Source organism: Cetorhinus maximus, chromosome 8 (genome assembly GCF_964194155.1).
Source record: "Cetorhinus maximus chromosome 8, sCetMax3.hap1.1, whole genome shotgun sequence".
In the NCBI taxonomy this organism is placed as follows: Eukaryota; Metazoa; Chordata; class Chondrichthyes; order Lamniformes; family Cetorhinidae; genus Cetorhinus; species Cetorhinus maximus.
Window position 1 is genome coordinate 5,769,856 of NC_135886.1, and position 23,701 is coordinate 5,793,556.

Genomic DNA, 23,701 nt, shown 5'->3' on the forward strand with positions numbered 1-23,701 from the left:
CTATATCTTTTTTTTATAATATGGTGACCAAAATTGTATGCAGCACTCCAGGTGTGGTCTATCCAAGGTTCAATAACTTCTTCACTACTTTTCAATTCTGTCCCTCTAGATAGAAATAAATCCTAGTGCTTGGTTTCTGGTTTTTTTACGGCCTTGTTAAGTTGCATCGCTTCTTTTAGCGATGAATGTATTTGTACTCACAGATGGCATTGCTCCTCTACCCCATTTCAATTCTTATTCTCTAAGTGATGTGCGACCTCATTTTTCACACACTTATCTATGTTGAAATTCAGTAAATTCAGTGTAAATACACCTAGCCATTTATTAAATTCCCTCCAATGAGCAGTTTATTCCTGATAATTCCAAGTCATGGTCCGTGCTAAAGAAATTTGAATCATTCAATCATTTTAATTAAGCAATTGCTTTTTTATTAAAACTTCAGCATAGTGAAGTTTTACTTCTTAAAATAATTTGGAATATTCAGAATTTTATATTTTAATATCATTTTGAATTAAGGAGCTGAGTCAATTCAGAACATCCTAATGAACTTGAAGGCAAGTTCGAAAGCCATGGGCTGGAACTGTACTGTGCAGTGTTAACACCCTTTGCCTATTATTTTTGTTGAAATGACAGTGACCAGAGGACACAAATTTAAAATAATTGGCACAAGAACCAGAAATAAATGTAAAAGGTATCTGGCACGCGCTTGAACAGAAAACTTTTTCAGGGCTCCGGGGAAAGAACAGGAAATGGGGCTGATTGGATAGTTCTTTCAGCACAGACAAACTGGCCAAATGGACACCTCCTGTGCTGTTTTATTCAGAGGTGTTCATATAAAATTCTGCGTTTTTTTTCATTCATTTCATGGGATGTGAGCAAAATTGGCAAGGGCGGCATTTATTGCCCACCCCTAATTGCCCTTGAGAAGGTGGTGGGGAGCCCCCTTCTTGAACCGCTGCAGTCCATATGGTGTAGGTTCACCCACGGTGCTGCTCAGGAGAAAGTTCCAGGATTTGGACCCAGCGAAAGTCAGATGTAACCCGCCCTTGCCATCACTTCCAACAACACAAAGATATTGGGCCTTTGTCCGTTCATAAATGCAAAAGAATGTTAGTTTTGAGGAGGAAGTAAAGAGGCTTCAAGGGAATTTAGACAGGCTAAGTGAGCAGACAAGGACATGGCAGATGGAACATAATGTGGCAAAATGTGAAGTTATTCACTTTAGTAGGAAAAACAGAAATGCAGAGTATTTGTTAAATGGGGATAGATTGGATAACGTTGATGTCCAAAGGGACCTGGGCGTCACTAAAAGCTAACTTGCAGGTGCAACAAACAATCAAGAAGATAAATGGTATGTTGGACCTTATTGCAAGAGATGAGTATATGATTAAAGAAGTCTTGCTGCAATTGTATAGAAACTTGGTAAGACCGCACCTGGAGTAATGTGTATAGTTTTGCTCTCCTTACCTAAGGAAGGATATACCTGCCATTGGGAGTGCAATAAAGGTTCACCAGACTGATTCCTGATGGCAGGATTGTTCTATGAGGAGATACTGAGACTGACTGACCTATATTCTCCAGAGTTTAGAAGAATGAGAGGCGATCTCATTCAAAAATATAAAATTCTTACAGGGCTCAACAGGGTAGGCGCAGGGAGGATATTTCCACTGGCTGGGAGTCTAGAATCAAGGAGACACAATCTCAGAATAAAGGACAGACCATTTAGGAGGAGCATTTTCTTCACTCAGAAGGTGGTGAATCTTTGGAATTTTCTACCCAGAGAGCTGTGAAGGCTCAGTCATTGAGTATATTCAAGAAAGGGATCGATAGATTTCTAGATATTAAAGATTTCAAAGGTTGCGGGGATGGTGTAAAGAAATGGTATTGAGGTAGAAGATCAGCAAGGATCTAGCTGAGCGGCAGAGCAGGCCCGAGGGGGCAGACTGCATACTCCTATTTCCTACGTTCCTAAAATAAACCGATGTTAAGCCAATGGTAAAGATGTTAGGAGGGGTGACCAAAAGTGTTATCAATGATGGGGGTTTCAAGGAGGTTCTTGAAGGAAGGGAGGGAGTTGAAGAGCCAGAGGGATATTGGGAGGGAATTCCAGAGTGTGGGCCTTCACAGCTCAAGGCATGGCTTCCAAGTGTAGGACGAAGAGGGGGCAATGAAGGGACAATGCACAAGTAGATCTAGAGATTAAATTAATTTTTCCCCTATCAGATATATACTATTCTACTCAATAATAGATATGGGGAATAGGCCACTGACTAAACATTTATGTTCTATTAACTAAAGAGCTGAATGACAGTTTGGCCAGCTAGATTGACGGCAATCTATGGATAAACATAGACAAAGATGACTGAAAGTTATGTCAGTTCCTTGGGCCTGAATTTTCCTGTCGACGATTTGGGAGCGGGGCCCGCTCGCCAATAGGAGAATGACGCGGAATGACGTTGGGAGGAACCCCCGACATCATCCCGGTCCCTTTAAATTTTTAGGAAGGTGGGCGGACAGTGAAATCAGCTGGTCAATGGCCAATTAAATCCGTTTTTAAAAACTTTAATACATTTTATGTGATATTTATTAACATGTCCCATGTGTGACATTTTCTATTTTTAAAGTTTTTTGGACTGTCAGTAACCTCCCTGAGACACCACTTAGTCTCAGGGAGCAATGCTCTCTTTCGTACGCATGTGTGAAAGAGTGCACTTTGACAGTTGGGGAATCCCTCCCCTCCTCCCGCACAGGAAACGCATAGCGCTTCCTGTCGGGCAGGCCGCTGGGTGGGCCTTAATTGGCCCGCCCACTCAAAATGGCGGCAGGCCCCGTTTCGGTGGCGGGGGTCAGCTGTCCGCCCGCCGCTGAGCCGGTGGGGCCCGCACGCCCACCGAGGGCAAAATTCTGCCCTTAGTGACTGGACCCATGAGAATGCCCTAATAAGAAGTCATGTAGAACATGATTAGCTGAGGCCCATTTCGAGACTTGAGCACATAATCCCAAGTCTGATAAAAGTTCCGTCCAATTCAAAGGGCGTGCAGAATTGTAAGAGTGTTGAATTGGGGTAGAAGAGCAAAGGGATCTGGAGGTGTCACCTTTAGAAGGAGACAAGAAACCAGTGCATTATCTGTCTGTTCAGGTGGACATGCTAGATCCATCTCACACTTTCCGAAGAAGGTGAGCAGGGAGTTTTCCCAAAGTCCTGGCAAACGATCATCTTGCAGCCACTACCACCGAAACAGCTTAACTGGCGATGCGCCATTCTGCTCTTTGTGGGATTTCTTTGTGCACAATGTAGTTACCATATGCGTCCGTTAAGCAACAGGCTTCATTAGCTGTGGATTGCTGTAGAATGTCCCAAGAGCCCCTAAGTCCTTTCTGAATTTGATTGCCGTTCTTAATTTGCCTTTTTGGGGACTGGGAGCAAATTTACAGAATCTTTGCCCAGGAGGGAAAATGTGTTGGTCAGAGTCCATGGGTAACACATAACTTATAGTTTCAGGCATCTATACACGGTGTCCTGTGATTGACCAGCACTAAAGAACAAAGCAGTTTTGAGTGATGAATTTTCAATGGCTTCTGTCTATTAATGTTGGGCATATCCCAGCCAATCACTTAAGACGGAAGGTTGAAGATCGCTGCTTCAGATCATTTATTCCATTCAATGGCATCTGTCCACTTCCATCCATTAACATGATATCACAAGGGAGTTTTTCATGCCCTGTTGATTCTCCGTTTGCGATGAACCTTTGGTGAGTAAGTCACAAGACAGCAGCTCTTTATGGAGAACACTCAACATGTCCAAGGAGCCCATTGTTCCTGTAAAACAGGGAGCAGAAGTTGTTGGTGACAAGTTAAATCAGCTGATTGTCCCTCCTTTTGAAAATAATTCACGGTTGTGGTCCCTTACCATGTCCAGCGCTGTAACAGGAGTCCAGAGTGGTCATTAAGATTTTCCCCAACAATCGTCTGGGAATGTTCTGTGCACAAGCAGAATAAAAACTGAGCATGAATTGGAGTGCAAGAAAGTGGAAAGTGGTTGGAATTGGAAAGACAGCAAAGCATGTAGCAGCGGCTTCAAATGGTGACAATTTAAACTAATCCACTCAACTACCCTGGAGTGTGTTGTCCACTTGAACAGGTGCACTCCCATATCCTGCCAGTCAGTCTGGGTGCCTGCCTGATATCCAGAGCTGCTGGTGGCACCAAAATAATGTAACTGTATGTTTGATTGGGCCTCTGGATGTGCAAAAGAGTCATAAGATCCACAGACTAAAAGGCCAATTCAACATCATTGCCAAAAGTTCCATCCCTCTTTGACAGAGAAAGGTTAGAGAGGCTATAGGCAACAGCATAACCTGCGCGTGTTCTGGACATACATCAGATTCAACCATTGCTGTTCTCAAAACTGTCCTTCCATCCTTTCTGGGTTGTCTTACCAAAGGCCAAGCCTCTGGTGGCATGTAGACCAATAAAATTGTCACTGCTGGTAACAAGTGGGCACAATCCCATACCATGACATAGTGCAGCCACTCCCACAACACACGTGTGAATGAAACACCTGTGAAAATGGATGTCAATCCATGACGGTATTTTGAGGTACATGAGCCCAATTGAAAATACCTGAAATCAGGGCTCCTGTTTCTCAATACCTGCTCGAGATGATCAGATCTGAAAATGCCACATCTATGTCCCATAACCCATCCACCCCCGCCTAGTGAAAGAGGGCGAGTCACACAGGCTGAGCAATGGAACAGATCAGCCTTCACCTGTGAATGCCAGGATGGGATTGAGGAAACCTTGAATGTCCACATACCCACCCATTCGCTCACTCCACCTCAGTACCACGGTCAGCGATTAACTCAAATAGGGATGACCAGCCTAAAGTCCTACCGGCCTATTTAATGCACCTGAATGAGGTATCACTGCTACACGAGGTGCTGTCTGAACACAAGGTCAATCCCAAAATCTTGTACAGCGCTCACATGCCATGCATGTTCGTTAGTGGCTCTACATCTATTTCCTGTGATCCATTCCTTATGGGCGCAGCTCCTTGGAGTGTGTGCCATCAGACGTAATGTAAACTGGTTTGAATTTTACCAGGCATCAGGTTCAAACAGAATCACTGACCGAGATATGAGCATCATTGCTCTCTTATACGTGTTCAGACAGAACCTGTCAGATGGGTCAGCTGTGATGATAGTCCTTCAAAAACACCCATAGGTTTGAATCTAATCCAACAGCCATGCATTCAATCCTATAACAATAAAATAGGTATTCATCTGAGAAGGTTAGAAATAATTACCAGCACTCGCAGCTGCTGTAGAAGCTGTAGTACATCGGTCAGCTTCTCCTCAATCAGCGAAAGCCGCACACGATCCGTTTCAACCATCTGCAGTTCCATCCTCAGCATTTCCACCTCTTCCCCTTTCAGCTGAAGCTCCTTTGTCATTGAACATGTCAACTGGAAAACAAGGTAGAGTTCACACTGAGACTTTAGCAGCCTGAGGAAAGAATTACATTTTTATAGCACCTATTATTATGACCTCGGGATGTCCCAAAGCGCTTTACAGCCACAGAAATACTTTTTTGGAAGTGTAGTCACTGTTATAATGTAGGAAATGTGGCAACCAATTGGTACACAGCAAGCTCCCACAAATAGCAATGAGATAGTAGCCGGGTCATCTGTTTTTAAGGATGAGGATTGAGGGATAAATATTGATTTAAACTTTGTGGAGATCTCCCCTGCTCTTCTTTGAAACAGTCCCTCTGATTTGAAAGGGCAGAAGTTTTACATTTTATCTGAAAGACAAAAAAACCATTACAAGCACCAACTGCCTCCGAAATGTCCTTTATCTAATTCCTTGCTTCCCTGTGGCAGGGTTATTCAACTTATTTCTCATTTTCTCCCCTCCACCTTTAAGGAGTTCCCATGTTATGCAATATATCCATCCACAGCTTTGACAAACAACTTGCTCCTCTACCCAGCCTCTGGGAGGTTGCTGGGGTACCTGTCTGGAACTAAAATTCACCGCAAAGTGAGTTCCAGCTCTCCGCTAATAAAGATTTGTCAAATCAGCTGGGAGAAAATATCAGAGGCCACAATAAGTCCAGACCGCTCTGGTGTATCTCCTCATGGAAGGTTACAAGATTCATAATAGCTGAAGTCTAGAAATAGGCTTCTCCTCCTCCTCCTCCTCCTCCTCTGTCCAAGAAGCAGGATGAGCGAGCAGACAAATCGGAAGCTGGAATGTTGTGGGGAGACGGGAAAGGGAATCCAAGCACTGAGCAGGTGGCGAGCGGAAAGCTGAGTCAACAGCCTCTCCCATTAATACGGAGATTCCTATTCCTCCTTGGAACTACGCCCCTGCAAAACACAGCTGCCTGGGTTTGAATCTGACGCCTAGAGCTCCCGGGAAGGGAGCAGAATACATTCCCAGAAACCAGACACAACCTAAGGCAGCTGTGCTCTGCGGGGCTGGGTTATGTAATGTGATGGAAGCCATTCTGAACATCGGTTTGTTTTGTGTTTTGAAGTAAATCCCAATAGTTCACGGTGTTGACTTAAGTTAACCAAATAAGGCAGGGATTTGGGTGCGTAAAACTTGTTTGGCACGTGCTGAGTCCTGTCTAAACGAGAGCTGCCTGAACAACAATAACAACTTGCATTTAAGATAAAAACATCCGAACATTTTTCACTGAGGCTTAATCAAATTTTGAACGTGAGCCGAGAGGAGAGGCGGCCAAAAGAGATAGGTTTCGAGAAACGTTTCACAGCAGGGTGAAGAGTTGGAGGGGGTGAAGAGACAGATTTCCCTCCCGTGGGACCTGGTTTGGCTGAACGTACAGTGGGGTGAAGGGATGTAAGTGGGGGCTGCGCTTCTGAATTTTAAAGGGAGACTCCTTCCCCTCCCTTTAGGCCATTACCTCTGCTTTTGAGGTCCTTTGGCTTGTGATGCGGCTTTTACGAAATTTAGGAACCTCTGCCCCTTTAACTTTGGTGCCCTCGCCTTCTGTACCCGCCATTGCTTCCTCCCTGGCAGCAACGGACTCTGCCCAACCCAAAAATAAAAATACCGGGAAAAACTCAGCAGGTCTGACAGCATCTGCGGAGAGGAACACAGTTGACGTTTCGAGTTCAACAGAACCTGGACCCAGCTTGGGTTAGGACCACGGCAACAGACGGAAGTCCGTGTCTCAACTGTCTGCCAGTGGGAAGAGCAGCCCGAGAGTAATATTTAGCCTTGTGGCTTTACCGTCTTTTTCCTGTCACTCATTCACTTTGAGTTTGGATTATTCTCACTGCTCTTCTCTACACCTCCAGTATTTGTATGTTTTTTTTGTTGTGATGATCAGAATTGGATACAACACGATGAACACAAGTAAGTCTTTCCTCAGCATCCCTGCCCTGACGACACACTTGGTCTGCAGCCCATCACACTCTGCCTGAAAACCTTCTTATTGTGACCTCCATACCCTATAATCTACACACAGTTTGAGAGCTACGAAATCACTTTCAAATGCCTGTAAGCTACATAAAAAAATAGTTGACTAAATTGAAAATGCTTATTCTCTAGAGCCATGGAAAAAGCCACGTTTTTATTTCTGAAAGTTTCCCACAGTATGAAAACTGTCCTAATGATTCAGGGGTCTGGAAGTGATTCTAAACTTTAAGTCTTGTGGGGGGGGCGGGCAAGACGACCAAGTTTTACTAACCAGCAGCGTATAGTACAAGGCTGTAATTTTTGATTTGCACCCTGTGGTCGACTTTCCTGATTATCATTCCTACCTTCTCTGTCTCAGTCTGGAGCTCTGTCACTTGTTTCTGTGTGTTCTTTAGCTGTACTGTGAGTTTCTGTTCTCTCTCCATCCATATTGAGGGGACGATGGAACCACTCTCCTTGTTAGCACAGCTGCAGTTGTGAGACAGCAGTCGCTGTAATGTACTACTACGGCACCTATAGGATCTGAAAAGAATTTAAAACAAGTCCTAAATAAAAGGTACCAACCCCCAAAAATCTGCTAAATTGCAAGTATCCCCACTCATCTGTTGCTTGGTAAAGGGAGTTAATATAATGTGAGTGATTAATGTGGATATTGAACAAATACTAGAAACAATGCAAAGAGTTAAGTGGACTCAATGGTTTTAAAGACAAAACTTCTTTCACAACCTCAGGATGTCTCAGTGTTTTAGAGCCAATAAAGTGCTGTTTAGAGTGTCGACACTGTTGAAATGTATGATACATGGAAGCCAAATTGCAAACAGCAATGTTCCACAAGCAGCAATGAGATAAATTACCAGATAATCTGGCTTTACAGATGTTAGTTGAGGCAGTAATATTGGAAAGAACGGTAAGGTTTCTTTGAAAGAGAGTGCTGTGGGGAACTTTTATGACCATCGAAGGTGGGGGCAAATAGTCTTTAAGCTGTTCCTGAACTGCTGCCAGCTATTGGTTAGGATTGTTAAACATGGACAGTGATGAATAAGGCAATTTAGCTTCCATCAAGTGTGCAATTTATAATTTTCTGGTAAGTAAGAGCTATTTATCTTCTGTGGTGAGAATGATTCTTGAGATTTATTGTAATTGTGGTGTCAGGGTGGGAGAAGAAGAAAATGCCTGAGGAGGTGTAACGTGATAGACTGTTTATGAAGCAATGTCGTAACTTACAGCAGAAACCGCAGATTAGCGTTTAAAGTAAAGTGGGCTGCTTCTGAAACCTGTGTGGATGGCAGCGGTTTCAAGAAAGCAGCTCACCACCTTCTCAAGGTCAACTAGGGATGGGCAATAAATGCTGACTTAGCCAGCGACGCCCACATCCCGTGAATGAAATAAAAAAAAACGTACTCTGCCGTCCGGCCCGGGTCTTAGGCTCTGTCATGTTGAAGCACTCCCTCTTCTGTCCACTGCAGCTCCTGTCACTGCAGGGACTAGAGAGCTGCCAGCCAGCAGGACTTTACAGAAAAGCTTTGACTTTGTACTTACCTCTGCAACTGCAGAGTAATGTACAGTGATTTCACTCAGCATTGATACTGCAGAGTAATGTACAGTGATTTCACTCAGCATTGATACTGCAGAGTAATGTACAGTGATTTCACTCAGCATTGATACTGCAGAGTAATGTACAGTGATTTCACTCAGCATTGATACTGCAGAGTAATGTACAGCGATTTCACTCAGCATTGATACTGCAGAGTAATGTACAGCGATTTCACTCAGCATTGATACTGCAGAGTAATGTACAGCGATTTCACTCAGCATTGATACTGCAGAGTAATGTACAGCGATTTCACTCAGCATTGATACTGCAGAGTAATGTACAGCGATTTCACTCAGCATTGATACTGCAGAGTAATGTACAGCGATTTCACTCAGCATTGATACTGCAGAGTAATGTACAGCGATTTCACTCAGCATTGATACTGCGGAGTAATGTACAGCGATTTCACTCAGCATTGATACTGCAGAGTAATGTACAGCGATTTCACTCAGCATTGATACTGCGGAGTAATGTACAGCGATTTCACTCAGCATTGATACTGCGGAGTAATGTACAGCGATTTCACTCAGCATTGATACTGCGGAGTAATGTACAGCGATTTCACTCAGCATTGATACTGCGGAGTAATGTACAGCGATGTCACTCAGCATTGATACTGCGGAGTAATGTACAGCGATTTCACTCAGCATTGATACTGCGGAGTAATGTACAGCGATTTCACTCAGCATTGATACTGCGGAGTAATGTACAGCGATTTCACTCAGCATTGATACTGCGGAGTAATGTACAGCGATTTCACTCAGCATTGATACTGCGGAGTAATGTACAGCGATTTCACTCAGCATTGATACTGCAGAGTAATGTACAGCGATTTCACTCAGCATTGATACTGCGGAGTAATGTACAGCGATTTCACTCAGCATTGATACTGCAGAGTAATGTACAGCGATTTCACTCAGCATTGATACTGCAGAGTAATGTACAGCGATTTCACTCAGCATTGATACTGCAGAGTAATGTACAGCGATTTCACTCAGCATTGATACTGCAGAGTAATGTACAGCGATTTCACTCAGCATTGATACTGCAGAGTAATGTACAGCGATTTCACTCAGCATTGATACTGCAGAGTAATGTACAGCGATTTCACTCAGCATTGATACTGCAGAGTAATGTACAGCGATTTCACTCAGCATTGATACTGCAGAGTAATGTACAGCGATTTCACTCAGCATTGATACTGCAGAGTAATGTACAGCGATTTCACTCAGCATTGATACTGCAGAGTAATGTACAGCGATTTCACTCAGCATTGATACTGCAGAGTAATGTACAGCGATTTCACTCAGCATTGATACTGCAGAGTAATGTACAGCGATTTCACTCAGCATTGATACTGCAGAGTAATGTACAGCGATTTCACTCAGCATTGATACTGCAGAGTAATGTACAGCGATTTCACTCAGCATTGATACTGCAGAGTAATGTACAGCGATTTCACTCAGCATTGATACTGCAGAGTAATGTACAGCGATTTCACTCAGCATTGATACTGCAGAGTAATGTACAGCGATTTCACTCAGCATTGATACTGCAGAGTAATGTACAGCGATTTCACTCAGCATTGATACTGCAGAGTAATGTACAGCGATTTCACTCAGCATTGATACTGCAGAGTAATGTACAGCGATTTCACTCAGCATTGATACTGCAGAGTAATGTACAATGATTTCACTCAGCATTGATACTGCAGAGTAATGTACAGCGATTTCACTCAGCATTGATACTGCAGAGTAATGTACAGCGATTTCACTCAGCATTGATACTGCAGAGTAATGTTCTTTGTGCACAGGGGCCATTACTCCAGCCTAACAAAATTCTGTTCAGCCCGATATGCACTGGGGGACATGCACGGTGTCCTCTGTTGCCACATTGTACTCAGGGAGACTATTCTGGTTTAAAATATTACCTGAAACGTGGGCCGACACCAGGAGAAGCGGGATGAGAATTTCCAGAGAAAGGCCGGGTCATTTCGGATGGCGGGGTTTCCATCCCGCCATCCAAAGAGTCAGCAGGGAACGCATCCCCACTGACTCCGAGTGCCCCACAGCCAATTCACGCTCAAATGAGCATCCTCTGGCTGCAGCTGGGACTTCCACACCTCCCTCAGGAGGAAGTGCTGCCTTAGGAAGCTGTCAGCCGGCAGCTCTCTAGTTCCTGCAGGAACAGGAGCTGCAGTGGACAGAAGAGGGAGTGCTTCAACATGACGGAGCCTAAGTCCAGGAACCGGGCGGCAAAGTAAGTTTTGGGTTTTTCTTTTATTTGTTCACAGGATGTGGACATCGCTGTCTGGGCCAATATTTATTGCCCATTCCTAATTGCCCTTGAGAAGGTGGTAGTGAGCTGTCTTCTTGAACTGCTACAGTCCATGTGGTGTAGGTACACCCACAGTGCTGTTAGGGAGGGAGTTCCAGGATTTTGACCCAGCGATAGTGAAGGAACAGCGATATATTTCCAAGTCAGGGTGGCATGTGGCTTGGAGGGGAACTTCCAGGTGGTGGTGTTCCCATGTGTCTGCTGCCCTTGTCCTTCTAGATGGTGGTGGTTGTGAGTTTGGAGGATCCTGTCTAAGGAGCCTTGGTGAATTCCTGGAGTGCATCTTGTAGATGGTACACACTGCTGCCACAGTGCGTTGGTGGTGGAGGGAGTGAATGTTTGTGGATGGTGTGCCAATCAAGTGGGCTGCTTTGTCCTGGATGGTGTCAAGCTTCTTGAGTGCTGTGGGAGCTGCACTCATCCAGGCAAGTGGGGAGTATTCCATCACACTCCTGGCCTGTGCCTTGTAGATGGTGGACAGGCTTTGGGGAGTCAGGAGATGGGTTCCTCACCGCAGGATTCCTAACCTCTGACCGGGGTGGGGAAGGTAGCGAAGGCCTGGTGGGGGTTTGGAAAGTGGGCAATTGGAGTATCAGGGGAGAAGCTCGGGCTGTGGGGAGGGAGGTTCAACAGCCACTGGACCTTAAGAGTGGGGGCGCCCAAAATCAGAAGGGGGCTTCTGATTTCTGTTGGAGGCCCCCTCACCACCACCACCCACCTTACTGCCAAGGCCTAAGCCTGTTCATGTTCAGGCTTCCCCCATGCCAGGGTAACTCCTCCTGCCAGCCTAAACATTGAGGCTGGGTGGGAAACAGCCCTTAAGTGGCCTATAATTGGCTTAAGGGCCTCAACTGGAGCAAGGGTGGGCAGCCTGTCCCAGCGTGAAATTGCTGCGAGGTCAGTTCGGGCGTCGATCAGAGGGAATCCCGTTCTGTCAATTTCACCCCCACCCCACCAAAAGAAACACCAGTGCAGTAACATGAAATTCAGGCCAAGGGAGTGGCACTCCCCTCCACCCATAGTCAGGTACAGCCTTACTGCCCAATGCGAACTACACAAGGTTAATGTTGGTGCAACGTGAATGCAAGAACACAAGACGTGTGGGCTCTGGCTGTCCCCATGGGTGGAAAATCATGGATTGCAAGGAACAGAGGAGGATGACTGTCAAGGTCAGAGAGTTGCCCCTTGATGTATCTGTCCGAACCTTACTCACCCTTCCCCACGGCCGCTATCCTTGTTCAGTTCCATCATCTGACATTGTCGGTCCTGCGTACATCTCTCTTCCTCCTCATCAGAAGCAGCTCGTCCCTCGACTGCTCTGAGCAAACGCCCCTCATCTGTGGAAAAACAGGTTAGGGCAGGCGCTCGCTGGAGGCTAACAGACTCGCTCATAGTAAAGTTTCAGAAAGTACTGGATTTAATGCTGTTACGGTCCACGGAAAAAATGATTTGAAACAGTGATCAGTGACAGCAGCAACCATGCTTTGCTGCATCAGCTGCTTGTATAGAGATGTCATCAAAGACTTTATGCACCCGGTGTCTATTAGAGCGGAAGAGTCTGGTGGTGGGAGTTTACATAGATATCTTTTTAACAATTTTACCTGATGCAGGTTTCTTTCCCCACCCCCCCCAAAATTGAAATTACCTTCATTACAGGAAGGATCTCCATTGTGCCAGTTGCATTCCCTGCTTTCAGAGACGGAATCAGCTTTCCCGGTTGGTGGGCTCCGTGTTTGTTGGCAGGAGGGATTCCAGTCACTCAGGCTAGAGCGGCAATATTTCTGGAAGTGCTGAGAACGGTTCAGTAAAGCTGGGGCCTTCTTGCCTTGGCCTTCTCGTGATCTTGATTAAAAACAAGTTAAGGCGCTTGTTAGTATTGGCAGGTCAATGCTGGCGGACGGGTGGAGGAGTGAGGAGAGGTGTTACTTCACATTGAATCCAAATATCACGTCATCTCTGCCAACTTTGAAGCTGGCTACACTGAGTTCACTTGCCAAAATCGGTTGTGGCAATTTTATTTACATTTTCTTGGGATATGGGCAATATGGACAAGGCCATATTTACTGGCCGTTCCTAGCTGTCCTGGGGTGGTGGTGGTGAGCCGTCTTCTTGAACTCCTGCATTCTTAGCAATTTTTTTCAACAACGGAATGATTATGTAGAGGGGATTTTGGAGTTATCACATAAGAGTGAAATTGGTGTGGTGTGTAGCTTCAGATCAAGTAAGCTCCCCTCTCCTCGTAGGACACTGGTGAACCAGTTGGGTTTTTCTCACCAACCTAGTTTTTTTTCTCACTGTAGCTCACAAATGATCAAATGGAATGAATTCAATTCCATGTTTTGTTACGGTTAGATTTGAACTCTTCACAGTGAGAACAATCAGCCAACTGTATGAAAGACCATTTCTGGACTATTATTTCTTTATAAGCTATTCCCATCTAGATTCCATGAAACATTGTATGATTGCTTTGTTTTCTTTGAACTGCGGTTCCCATTGGCAGCACCGGTGAATTTCCCAGAAGGAATCCCCACGTGTGTGAGCTCTTTAGAGAAAAAGAGTGAACCGGAAAAAAAAGTGGTCAGGGAGGCCAGGCTCGATCGGAGATATTCTGTGCCTATCTGGCAGTACACAACTGTATCTATGAGCAGTGGCGCACAGTCCATTGAAGCTTAATACGTGCAGAGACTCTAACCCGTAGTTTGTAACTTAACACCTCATATAACATCAATGTGATGTGTCAAATGTCATCCTGACACTTCTTTGGAAGCACTCCAACCACACTTTCAATGATGCTATATCTCAGAACATGTGCCAGCTTGGCTCATTGGGCTACACCCATCAATCATGGAAGCAGACGTTGTCTCACCGAGCTAGCACCAGCCGGAGTTGGGGGTGGGTGGGGAGAATAGTGTCGGGAGGGGTGGGGGTGGGGTAGATTGGTCTTTACAGACACTGAGTTGGCACAATCCAAGATCGACCATCTATTGCAATGAAATCTGCAGCTAAGCCTAGGATAGCCCATGATGGCCATATCCTCGGACCTGCTTCTACCTCTTCCCAGACAAGCTGCAATGCTGACCTTTGAGACAACGCTCTTTGCTGCCACCTCATGTAGTACCATTTCCACTTCAGCAGCCCCCAAACAGGAATCAGGTGCTGACCATCACTTGCTTTCAGACCCCACCCGCATATAATGTTTCCTTCCCCTCCATTTTTGCCAGTCCTTTTCCACTCTCTCCTCTTTCAGCATCAGGAAAGGCTACCCCAATGGTTTGCGAGGCCTCTTATCCCCTCTTACTTTGCAACTTTCTTTTATTATCCATTTACCCTTTAAAAAAAAATTGCATCCACCACAATTTTCTGTTCCCTGAACAGGTCCAAATCTGCACCCAGGGCTGTGAAGAATTATGCACATGAACTGTCCCAGGAAAGTTGCAAATTCTTTGCACATTACCATTACCATCTTAATCATTACCAAGGTGCACACATCAGGCAACTTGTGTTCAGTTTACAACATATTAAGATAGTTTAGGACAAAGAAGGCTCTTTGCTCCTTTGGACTCATCCTTTCAAATACAAAGTTTCCTGCTATAGTATCTAGCTGCTTTTTAAATGAGTCCTGTATCCTGCTCTTAACCCTTCTTCTAGCAACTTGTTCCACCTGTAGACCATATTCTGCGTTAAGAAATTTGGTGCTTCAGAGAACTACTTTCATTTGTGTGTACAGAACAGAACAGAGTAACATTCTCTCCGTGTGAGAATTCTTTCACTTACAAAATGTCACACGTATGGACAAAGGTGTGAATAAGCAATAATTGTGTTGCAAAACACAACAATGACTCTGATTTCTGCTGCTATGTCTCTGCTCCCTTGTGCGGGCACAGGAGGATATTTCATTTTCACTCGATTGCTTTGTCCTATGAAGTGAGCAGTATATTTGCTCAGTTCTCTATTGTGTATCTCAGCTGTCTGGTTGTGCTGACATGAGCAGATGATCTATGCCCCCTAATAAGCGTGTGTTACAAGTTGCTGTGGTTTCAACTCTAACCAGCAGTTTAGAGATGGCTGATGGCAGCAAAAACCTATTGCAAAACACTCAGCAAGTCCAGACCACTTCACTCATCTTACTAAATACATGAGCTCACTGTGGGTACAGTAATTGTTCATGGGGTTATGAAGAAATTGTGACCATTTTATCAGCTGTCTTGTCCAAAGACGGATCACAATGTAGACTGATTGCTAATTAGTCCCTTTCTGTCAGGAGCAGACTCTCTACACCCACCTATTGCGTCATTTCAGTTCTATTCTGCACTTCACATTTTTCCATTCAGTTTGGTCCATTCTGTTACGCTCTTCTCCATTACACATTATCCTACAACCTAACATCACTACAACATGTATTTGATCATTAATACATCGCCGTTTGTGAGACCTTGCTGACTGCAATTTAGCCGCTGCGTTTCTTCTATTATATCAGTGGCGACAGTTAAAGTATTCAACTGGGTGAAAAATAGTTTGGGAGGTTGTAAAAGGAGCTATTATATAAATTCAGGTTTTTTTCCCCCCTCTTTTATCCACTTTACTTCACTCCACTGGACTGAAATGCCTCCACTCCATTCCACACCACAGGAGTGAGTTTCTGTGGGGGTTTCTCTTGTTTGGCCACCATAACTTCAGAAGAGCCTGCGTGAAGGACTGTAAATATCGCACAATCCCTCGGATCTGTGGTCCCCAACGATCAACAGCATCACTGGTTCAGTGGCCGCTGGCAAATCCTGAAAACCACAGGAACACACCGGAAGCAACAAATCATTGCTTTGCTGCACTCTGTACCTTACCACCTCCAGAGCTGCAATCTGTGTTTTTAGGGAGGTGGGGGCATCAGTTGCTGTTTCCCGGCTGTTCCTCTTGGGTTCTGCTGATGATGCCATTGAAAATGCCACTGGCTTCATTGGTGCTCCAATGTTTGTTGCTCAAAAGACTCAGGCCACACCTGTCAGTTGCCACATATCCCCAAAGAGTGGTCTCAGCTTGCACGTTGGTATAATGTTCCTCAAACATCCTTCATTTTCAGAGAGAGCTTTTGTTTTAAAGGTAATTTTATTTCTTTATAATTTAAGGTGAAATGAGGAGTGATCTTTTTGTTGGAACGAGCAGCATTAATTAGCGCCTTTCGGATGGCATTATACAGAATCGGAGTCAGATGGAGTCGGAAGATATGTGTGAGAGGAGACTTATTTCCTTTGAAAGCATTTTGTTCAAATATTACCAAACCCTAAGTGCATTCAAGTCCGATTCCTTTGTTCATTATTTTTAAGAGAGATGTTGGCCCATTTAGCACAAACCACATTATGTATTACTCCTGTAATCTCCCTTCCCTGTTATTTTCAGAATAGGACAGCTCTTGTAAGGGTAATAAAATTTCAAGGTGTTTTGTTATTCCCTTCCACCCTTTAAATAAACCAGAAGCATACGTAGTAAACGTTTTTTTTAGGGCACTATTGGGTTAATAATAAGAAAACATGTCTTCAGAGCAAAAAAGGATCAAATGCTTCTTGATCCTGAGCACGACAAATAACATGAATCTTAGGTCAGTAAAAACATTCAGGCAAAGACTGCTTAGTACAGTTTGTACAAGTTGCAACACTAGGCTGCCCCCAGTACATTTATAAGTACATTGAGCTGTGATGTGCAAATACTAGAAAGTAATTTCAGAACTGTTTCCATTTTTAAGGTACAAAATTTGACAATGTCTGGTCTTGCCAACAGTAAGATCCAAGAGAGTGAGGCTCCAAATTGTATTAGCCCTGATAAGGATGCTCTAGATGCACTGCATACACAGCTGACACAGAAATCTCTATGTTTTAATGTGTGTAGGTTGGGGGCTGGCGGTGGTGGGTGGGGGGAGTCATTTGGATCAGTGACTGAGAGAAGTTAGTCTGTCAAATGAGCTTTCCCTTGAGGATCAGAAGTTGATGGAGTTAAGAAGGGCAAGTCACTGCCTTGGAGGTCTAAGTTCACAAAAAGATTGTAAAGTCTTGGCGGGGATTAGTTAAGATGGGGTAGCAATAGTGCCCATCAATCCTGGCAGAATCTGCCTTCACAAGGAAAATATGCAGATTAGATTCATAGTAAATGATTAACTTTTTAATTTAAATAGGCAATGGGGATGCAAAACAGACTTAAAAAACATTAAACATTACCTTCTATTAGGCAGAGTAATGACACAGCTGGTATTCAGAAAGATGGCACAGTTGGCATTTCATATGGCATTATGCCATATTCATTGAATGAGGGGATTGTATTTGCAACTTCCCACATGGATTAAGATTTCCTCTGCTCAAAAAAAGAGCAGAATGATTTAAATATCCTCTCCCAACTGAGTACTCTGGCTACAATGTCTAAAGGATGAACTTCAGTAGCACTTCCCAAACCTGCAACATTCACCACCAAAATGAACAAAAGCAGCAGGTGCATGGTAACAACATCAGCTTCAAATCACACACCAACCCAACTTTGACACACATCACAAGTCCTTAGCAATAGTTGAGTAAAATTCCTGGAATTCACTACCTAATGCACTGGGGAAGTATATTCCCCACAGTGGATACAGCACAGCGTGTATTCCCCACAGTGGATACAGCACAGCGTGTATTCCCCACAGTGGATACAGCACAGCGTGTATTCCCCACAGTGGATACAGCACAGCGTGTATTCCCCACAGTGGATACAGCACAGCGTGTATTCCCCACAGTGGATACAGCACAGCGTGTATTCCCCACAGTGGATACAGCACAGCGTGTATTCCCCACAGTGGATACAGCACAGCGTGTATTCCCCACAGTGGATACAGCACAGCGTGTATTCCCCACAGTGGATACAGCACAGCGTGTATTCCCCACAGTGGATACAGCACAGCGTGTATTCCCCACAGTGGATACAGCACAGCGTGTATTCCCCACAGTGGATACAGCACAGCGTGTATTCCCCACAGTGGATACAGCACAGCGTGTATTCCCCACAGTGGATACAGCACAGCGTGTATTCCCCACAGTGGATACAGCACAGCGTGTATTCCCCACAGTGGATACAGCACAGCGTGTATTCCCCACAGTGGATACAGCACAGCGTGTATTCCCCACAGTGGATACAGCACAGCGTGTATTCCCCACAGTGGATACAGCACAGCGTGTATTCCCCACAGTGGATACAGCACAGCGTGTATTCCCCACAGTGGATACAGCACAGCGTGTATTCACTCAGACACTTCCTCATGGTAATTTCTTTAAGTGAAATCATAAACTCATTACACTTTAGAACACTTACACAATTATTAGAAATAAGAAACGTTCCCTCTCGTGTCTGCAATGACACAGTGCCAAGTTGGGATCACTCCTCTGCCCTGGCTGTTGTCTGTCATTACGCCTTGGTGCAGATGGTGCTGCATGGAGATGATTCAAACTAAATACCGGTCTGAAATCTTTACCGCCAAAATAAATCACTTTCATCCCCAGTATCTGGGCTGGATTTCAAGCAAAACCTCTATCAGGTTAAAGTCAATGTTATCTACCATACTTTATCATCAATTACTTGCTCCTAACTACACGAGACCCTGATGTCATTTGAAAACTAGACCAGCAAAAGATTTGAGAATGGATATGACTTAGCTTGCTATATATCAATTGGGACATGCTTCTTGATGCATAATAAATGATTTGAATTATTTAAATGAATGATCTAATGGGAGAGACGGTGGTGGAGTGATAATGTCACTGGGCTCGGTGGCCCAGGCTAATGCCCTGGTGACACAGCAACTGATGAAATTTAAAATTCAATTCATTAATCTGGAATTGAAGACTAGCCTCAGTGACTGTGATCATGAAACTATCATCGATTGTGATAAAATCCACATCTGTCCTTGAGGGAAGGAAATCTGCCGTCCTTACCAGGTCTGACCTGCATGTGACTCCAGACCCACAGCAATGTGGTTGGCTCTTAGCTGCCCTCTGAAATGGCCCAGCAAGCTGCACAAGGGCAATTAATTGGTAATGGACAACAAATGCTGGTCTTGCCAGTGACGCCCGCATCCCATATAAATAAAAACGCCACTGACCTGCATCGCTCCAGCTCCTGTTCCAGCTCCTGGATTCTGCTTTGCAGTTCAGGGATCTGCTTCGCTCGGCTTTCCAGCTCCTTCACCTTCTCCATGCCCCCCAGGATGGCTGCACTCGCCCGCTCTGCTTTCCTCCTGATCAGGGCATTCCCCGCTTTGAGAGCCGAGGCGGAGTGTTCCCACTGCACCAGCAAACCCTGAGCTGCCCGCAGTTCCCCCTCCAGCTCCTGGTTAAATCGCATGGCCTCGTCGATCTGCCCATCTCGGGAGGACCTGACCAGCTCCAGCTCCCGGACCAGGCTCTGGAACCCTCTCCAGCCCCGCCTGGCCGAGCAGCTGCCCTCCCGGGGCTCGGCTCTCCTCCTCCTGGGCCAGCTGCGGCCACTCGGGCCGCGGACCTTCTGCAAGCCCACCTGCAGAGCCAGGCAGCGGGCGTCGCTGCTCTGGAGGGCGCCGCGGAGATCCTCCACCAGCTCCCGCAGGCTGGCGTTCTCCAGCTCCAGCTCCAGCGGGGCGGCGGCGCCTCCACGACCCTGCGGCGCGCCGGCGGTGGGTCTCGGCCGCCAGCCCTGGGAGGAGGCGAGGTCGAAGGAGACGCATTTCTTCCTCCTCCTCCAGCGGGGGCACCGGAGGCGGATCTGCCTCTCGATGTGCTCGGTCTCCTTCCCCACCGGCAGCCGGCCCGGCCTCTCCTCTCCCCGCCGTTGGAAATGCTCGCAGAGCCGGGCGTGGAACTGGCGGAAGGTCAGCTCGGCGGGAAGCCCGCCCAGCAAGTCGCCGGCGGCGGCCTCTCCGCCCTCCGGCAGCCCCAGCACCGAGCAGAGCAGGAGGAAGTCCTCCCCGGAGATCAGCCCGTCCCCTTCGCTGTCCAGGTGGTGGAAGGTCTCCTGCAGGTACTGGTCCACCCCTGTGGCCAGGACAACCACCTCATTGTCCACCTGGCCGCCGCCCTCCGGACCCAGGTGGTGGGACAGGGCGCTGACCAGCCAGGCGGTCCTCCGGACAGGGCGAGCGGCCAGTTCAGAACAGCCCAACATAACCAGAGAGAGAAAGAACTTTCAATGAAAATAAAAAAGGTGCAATTCCAAAAAAAAAAACCCAAAAAAAAGGGATAAATTCCGATTTTTAAAATTCTCAGGAACTTTTCAGAGTTTTCAGCCCTCGATCCTCCCCAGAATAAATTCGAATTGTACAAAATATTGTCCCCAGCTAATGCAGGTTGATGGTTAAAATTGGAATTTGATCAATTGTCACAGCCAAGTTCTTTTTTTTCCCCTTAAATCCCCACCCCCTCCAATTACAATTCAAAATAAAAATGTAAAGTTCACTTTAACATTTGCGTCTCTGCAATATAACAGTGCAGGTTCTCCGAGCTGCTCTTCCAGTGGAAATACTATCCTGGAAGTTTTTAATTAAAAACCCAATTTCCCTGCAAGGAGGTGCTGGTGGCTGAGCTGAAGGGGTGTTAATAACGAGATGGAGAAGCAGCAGCTTCGCCTGGGGTCCTAGCGCTGGATCTGTCTTCACTTCCCTGGCACGGAACCAACAACACGCCGTGTGGATGACTCGTTTTGCAGTGCAGGGCACAACAGGTCTTTTTTCAGGCTCCAGCTTCTGCGGAGTTTCCAACTTTACCCCCAATGGCAGCAATTAACTCTACACATCGACTGGGATGAACTTGGGAGGTTTATCTGTGTGTGTGTGTGTGTGTGCACACACAAGAACAAAGGGTTACCTTATAACTACAATTGTGAACCTTTAGCCCCACAGAATAAAATTCTACCAATACATGTATCACCAGTTTGTGTAAAAATAAGACCTGCATTTATATAGCACCTTTCACGGCCACCAGACATCCCAAAGCACTTTTCAGCCAACGAAGCCGACTTTTGAAGTGTTGTATTGTCAGAAATGCAGCAGCCCATTTGCACACAGCAAGCTCCCACAAGCAGCAATGCAATAATGACCAGATAGTCCGTTCTTGTGATGTTGATTGAGGGATCAATTTTGGCCAGGATACCAGGGATAACTCCCTGCTCTTCTTACAAATGGTGTCACAGGGTTTTTTATGTTGCCTGAGAGGGTGGACAGGGTCTCAGTTTATTTACTTTTTTTATTCATTCGCGGGATGTGGGCTTCGCTGGCTGGGCCAGCATTTATTGCCCATCCCTAGTTGCCCTTGAGAAGGTGGTGGTGAGCTGCCTTCTTGAACCACTGCAGTCCCTGTGGTGTAGGTACACCCACAGTGCTGTTAGGGAGAGAGGTTCCAGGATTTTGACCCAGCGACAGTGACCCAGCGATATATTTCCAAGTCAGGGTGGTGAGTGGCTTGGAGGGGAACTTCCAGGTGGTGGTATTCCCATGTATCTGCTGCCCTTGTCATTCTAGATTGGAGTGGTCGTGGTTTGGAAGGTGCTGTCGAAGGAGCCTTGGTGAATTCCTGCAGTGTATCTTGTAGATGGTACACACTGCTGCTACTGTGTGTCGGTGGTGGAGGGAGTGAATGTTTGTGGATGTGGTGCCAATCATGTCGACTGCTTTGTCCTGGATGGTGACAAGATTCTTGAGTGTTGTGGGAGCTGCACTCATCCAGGCAAGTGGGGAGTATTCCATCACACTCCTGACTTGCACCATGTAGATGGTGGACAGGCTTTGGGGAGTCAGAAGTTGAGTTAACTTTAGCACTATTCCTAGCCCCTGACCTGCTCTTGTAGCCACAGTATTTATATATCTAGTCCAGTTCAGTATCTGGTCAATGGTAGCCCCCAGAATGTTGATAGTGGGGCATTCGGTGATGGTAATGCCATTGAACATCAAGGGGCAATGGTTGAATTCTCTCTTCTTAGAGATGGTCATTGCCTGGCACTTGTGTGGCGTGAACGTTACTTGTCACTTGTCAGCCCAAGCCTGGATATTGTCCAGGTCTTTCTGCATTTGGACATGGACTGCTTCAGTATCTGAGGAATTGTGAATGGTTCTGAACATTGTGCAATCATCAGCAAACATCCCCACTTCTGACCTTGTGATGGAAGGAAGGTCATTGATGAAGCAGCTGAAGATGGTTTGGCCTAGGACATTACCCTATGAAACTCCTGCAGTGATGTCCTGGAGCTGAGATGGCTGACCTCCAACAACCACAACCATCTTACTTTGTGTTAGGTATGACTCCAACCAACGGAGAGATTTCCCCCTGATTCCCATTGAATCCAGTTTTGCTCGGGCTCCTTGATGCACATTTGGTAAAATGCGGCCTTGAAGTCAAGGGCAATCACTCTCACCTCAGGAGTTCAGCTCTTTTGTCCATGTTTGAACCAAGGTTGTAATGAGGTTAGGAGCTGGTTGGCCTTGGCGGAACCCAAACAGATCATTGCTGAGCAAGTGCCACTTGATAGCACTGTTGATGACCCCTTCCATTACTTTACTGATGATCGAGAGTAGACTAATGGGACTGCAATTGGCTGGGTTGGATTTGTCCTGCTTTTTGCGTACAGGACATACCTGGGCAATTTTCCACATAGCTGGGTAGATGCCAGTGTTGTAGCTGTACTGGAACAGCTTGGCTAGGGGCGTCGCAAGTTCTGGAGAACAAGTTTTCAGTACAATTGCTGGAATATTGTCAGGGCTCATGGCCTTTGCAGTATCCAGTGCCTTCAGCTGTTTCTTGATATCACATGGAGTGAATCGAATTGGCTGATGACTGGGATCTGTGAAGCTGGGGACCTCAGGAGGAAGCCAAGATGGATCATCCACTTGGCACTTCTGGCTGAAGATTGTAGCACATGCTTCAGCCTTATCTTTTGCACTGATGTGCTGAGCTCCTCCATCATTGAGGATGGGGATATTTGTGGAGCCTTCTCCTCCAGTGAGTTGTTTAATTGTCCACCACCATTCACGACTGGATGTGGCAGGACTGCAGAGCTTAAATCTGATCTGTTGGTTGTGGGATCACTTAGCTCTGTCTATCACTTGCTGCTTATGCTGTTTGGCATGCAAGTAGTCCTGTGTTAAAGCTTCACCAGGTTGACACCTCATGGTGCTCCTCCTGGTATGCCCTCCTGCACTCTTCATTGAACCAGTGTTGATTCCCTGGCTTGATGGTAATGGTAGAGTGGGGGATATGCCGGGCCATGAGGATACAGATTTTGTTCAAGTACAATTCTGCTGCTGCTGATGGCCCACGGCGCCTCATGGATGCCCAGTCTTGAGCTGCTA

The 23,701-nt window shown here is 45.9% G+C and overlaps 1 protein-coding gene across 1 annotated transcript; it reads right to left on the reverse strand.

Annotated features, from left to right (window-relative positions):
* Window positions 1-20,526, reverse strand: LOC144683389 (EF-hand and coiled-coil domain-containing protein 1-like). Its single transcript, XM_078546348.1, has 7 exons — window positions 19,490-20,526; window positions 13,022-13,218; window positions 12,590-12,713; window positions 7,790-7,958; window positions 5,306-5,464; window positions 3,911-3,980; window positions 1-3,819 (listed from the first exon to the last, which is right to left on the reverse strand). Exons 1-7 carry the CDS (start codon window positions 20,524-20,526, stop codon window positions 3,689-3,691), a joined length of 1,887 nt encoding a protein of 628 aa, XP_078402474.1. The 3' UTR covers window positions 1-3,688.
* Window positions 20,527-23,701: the final 3,175 nt, after the last annotated feature.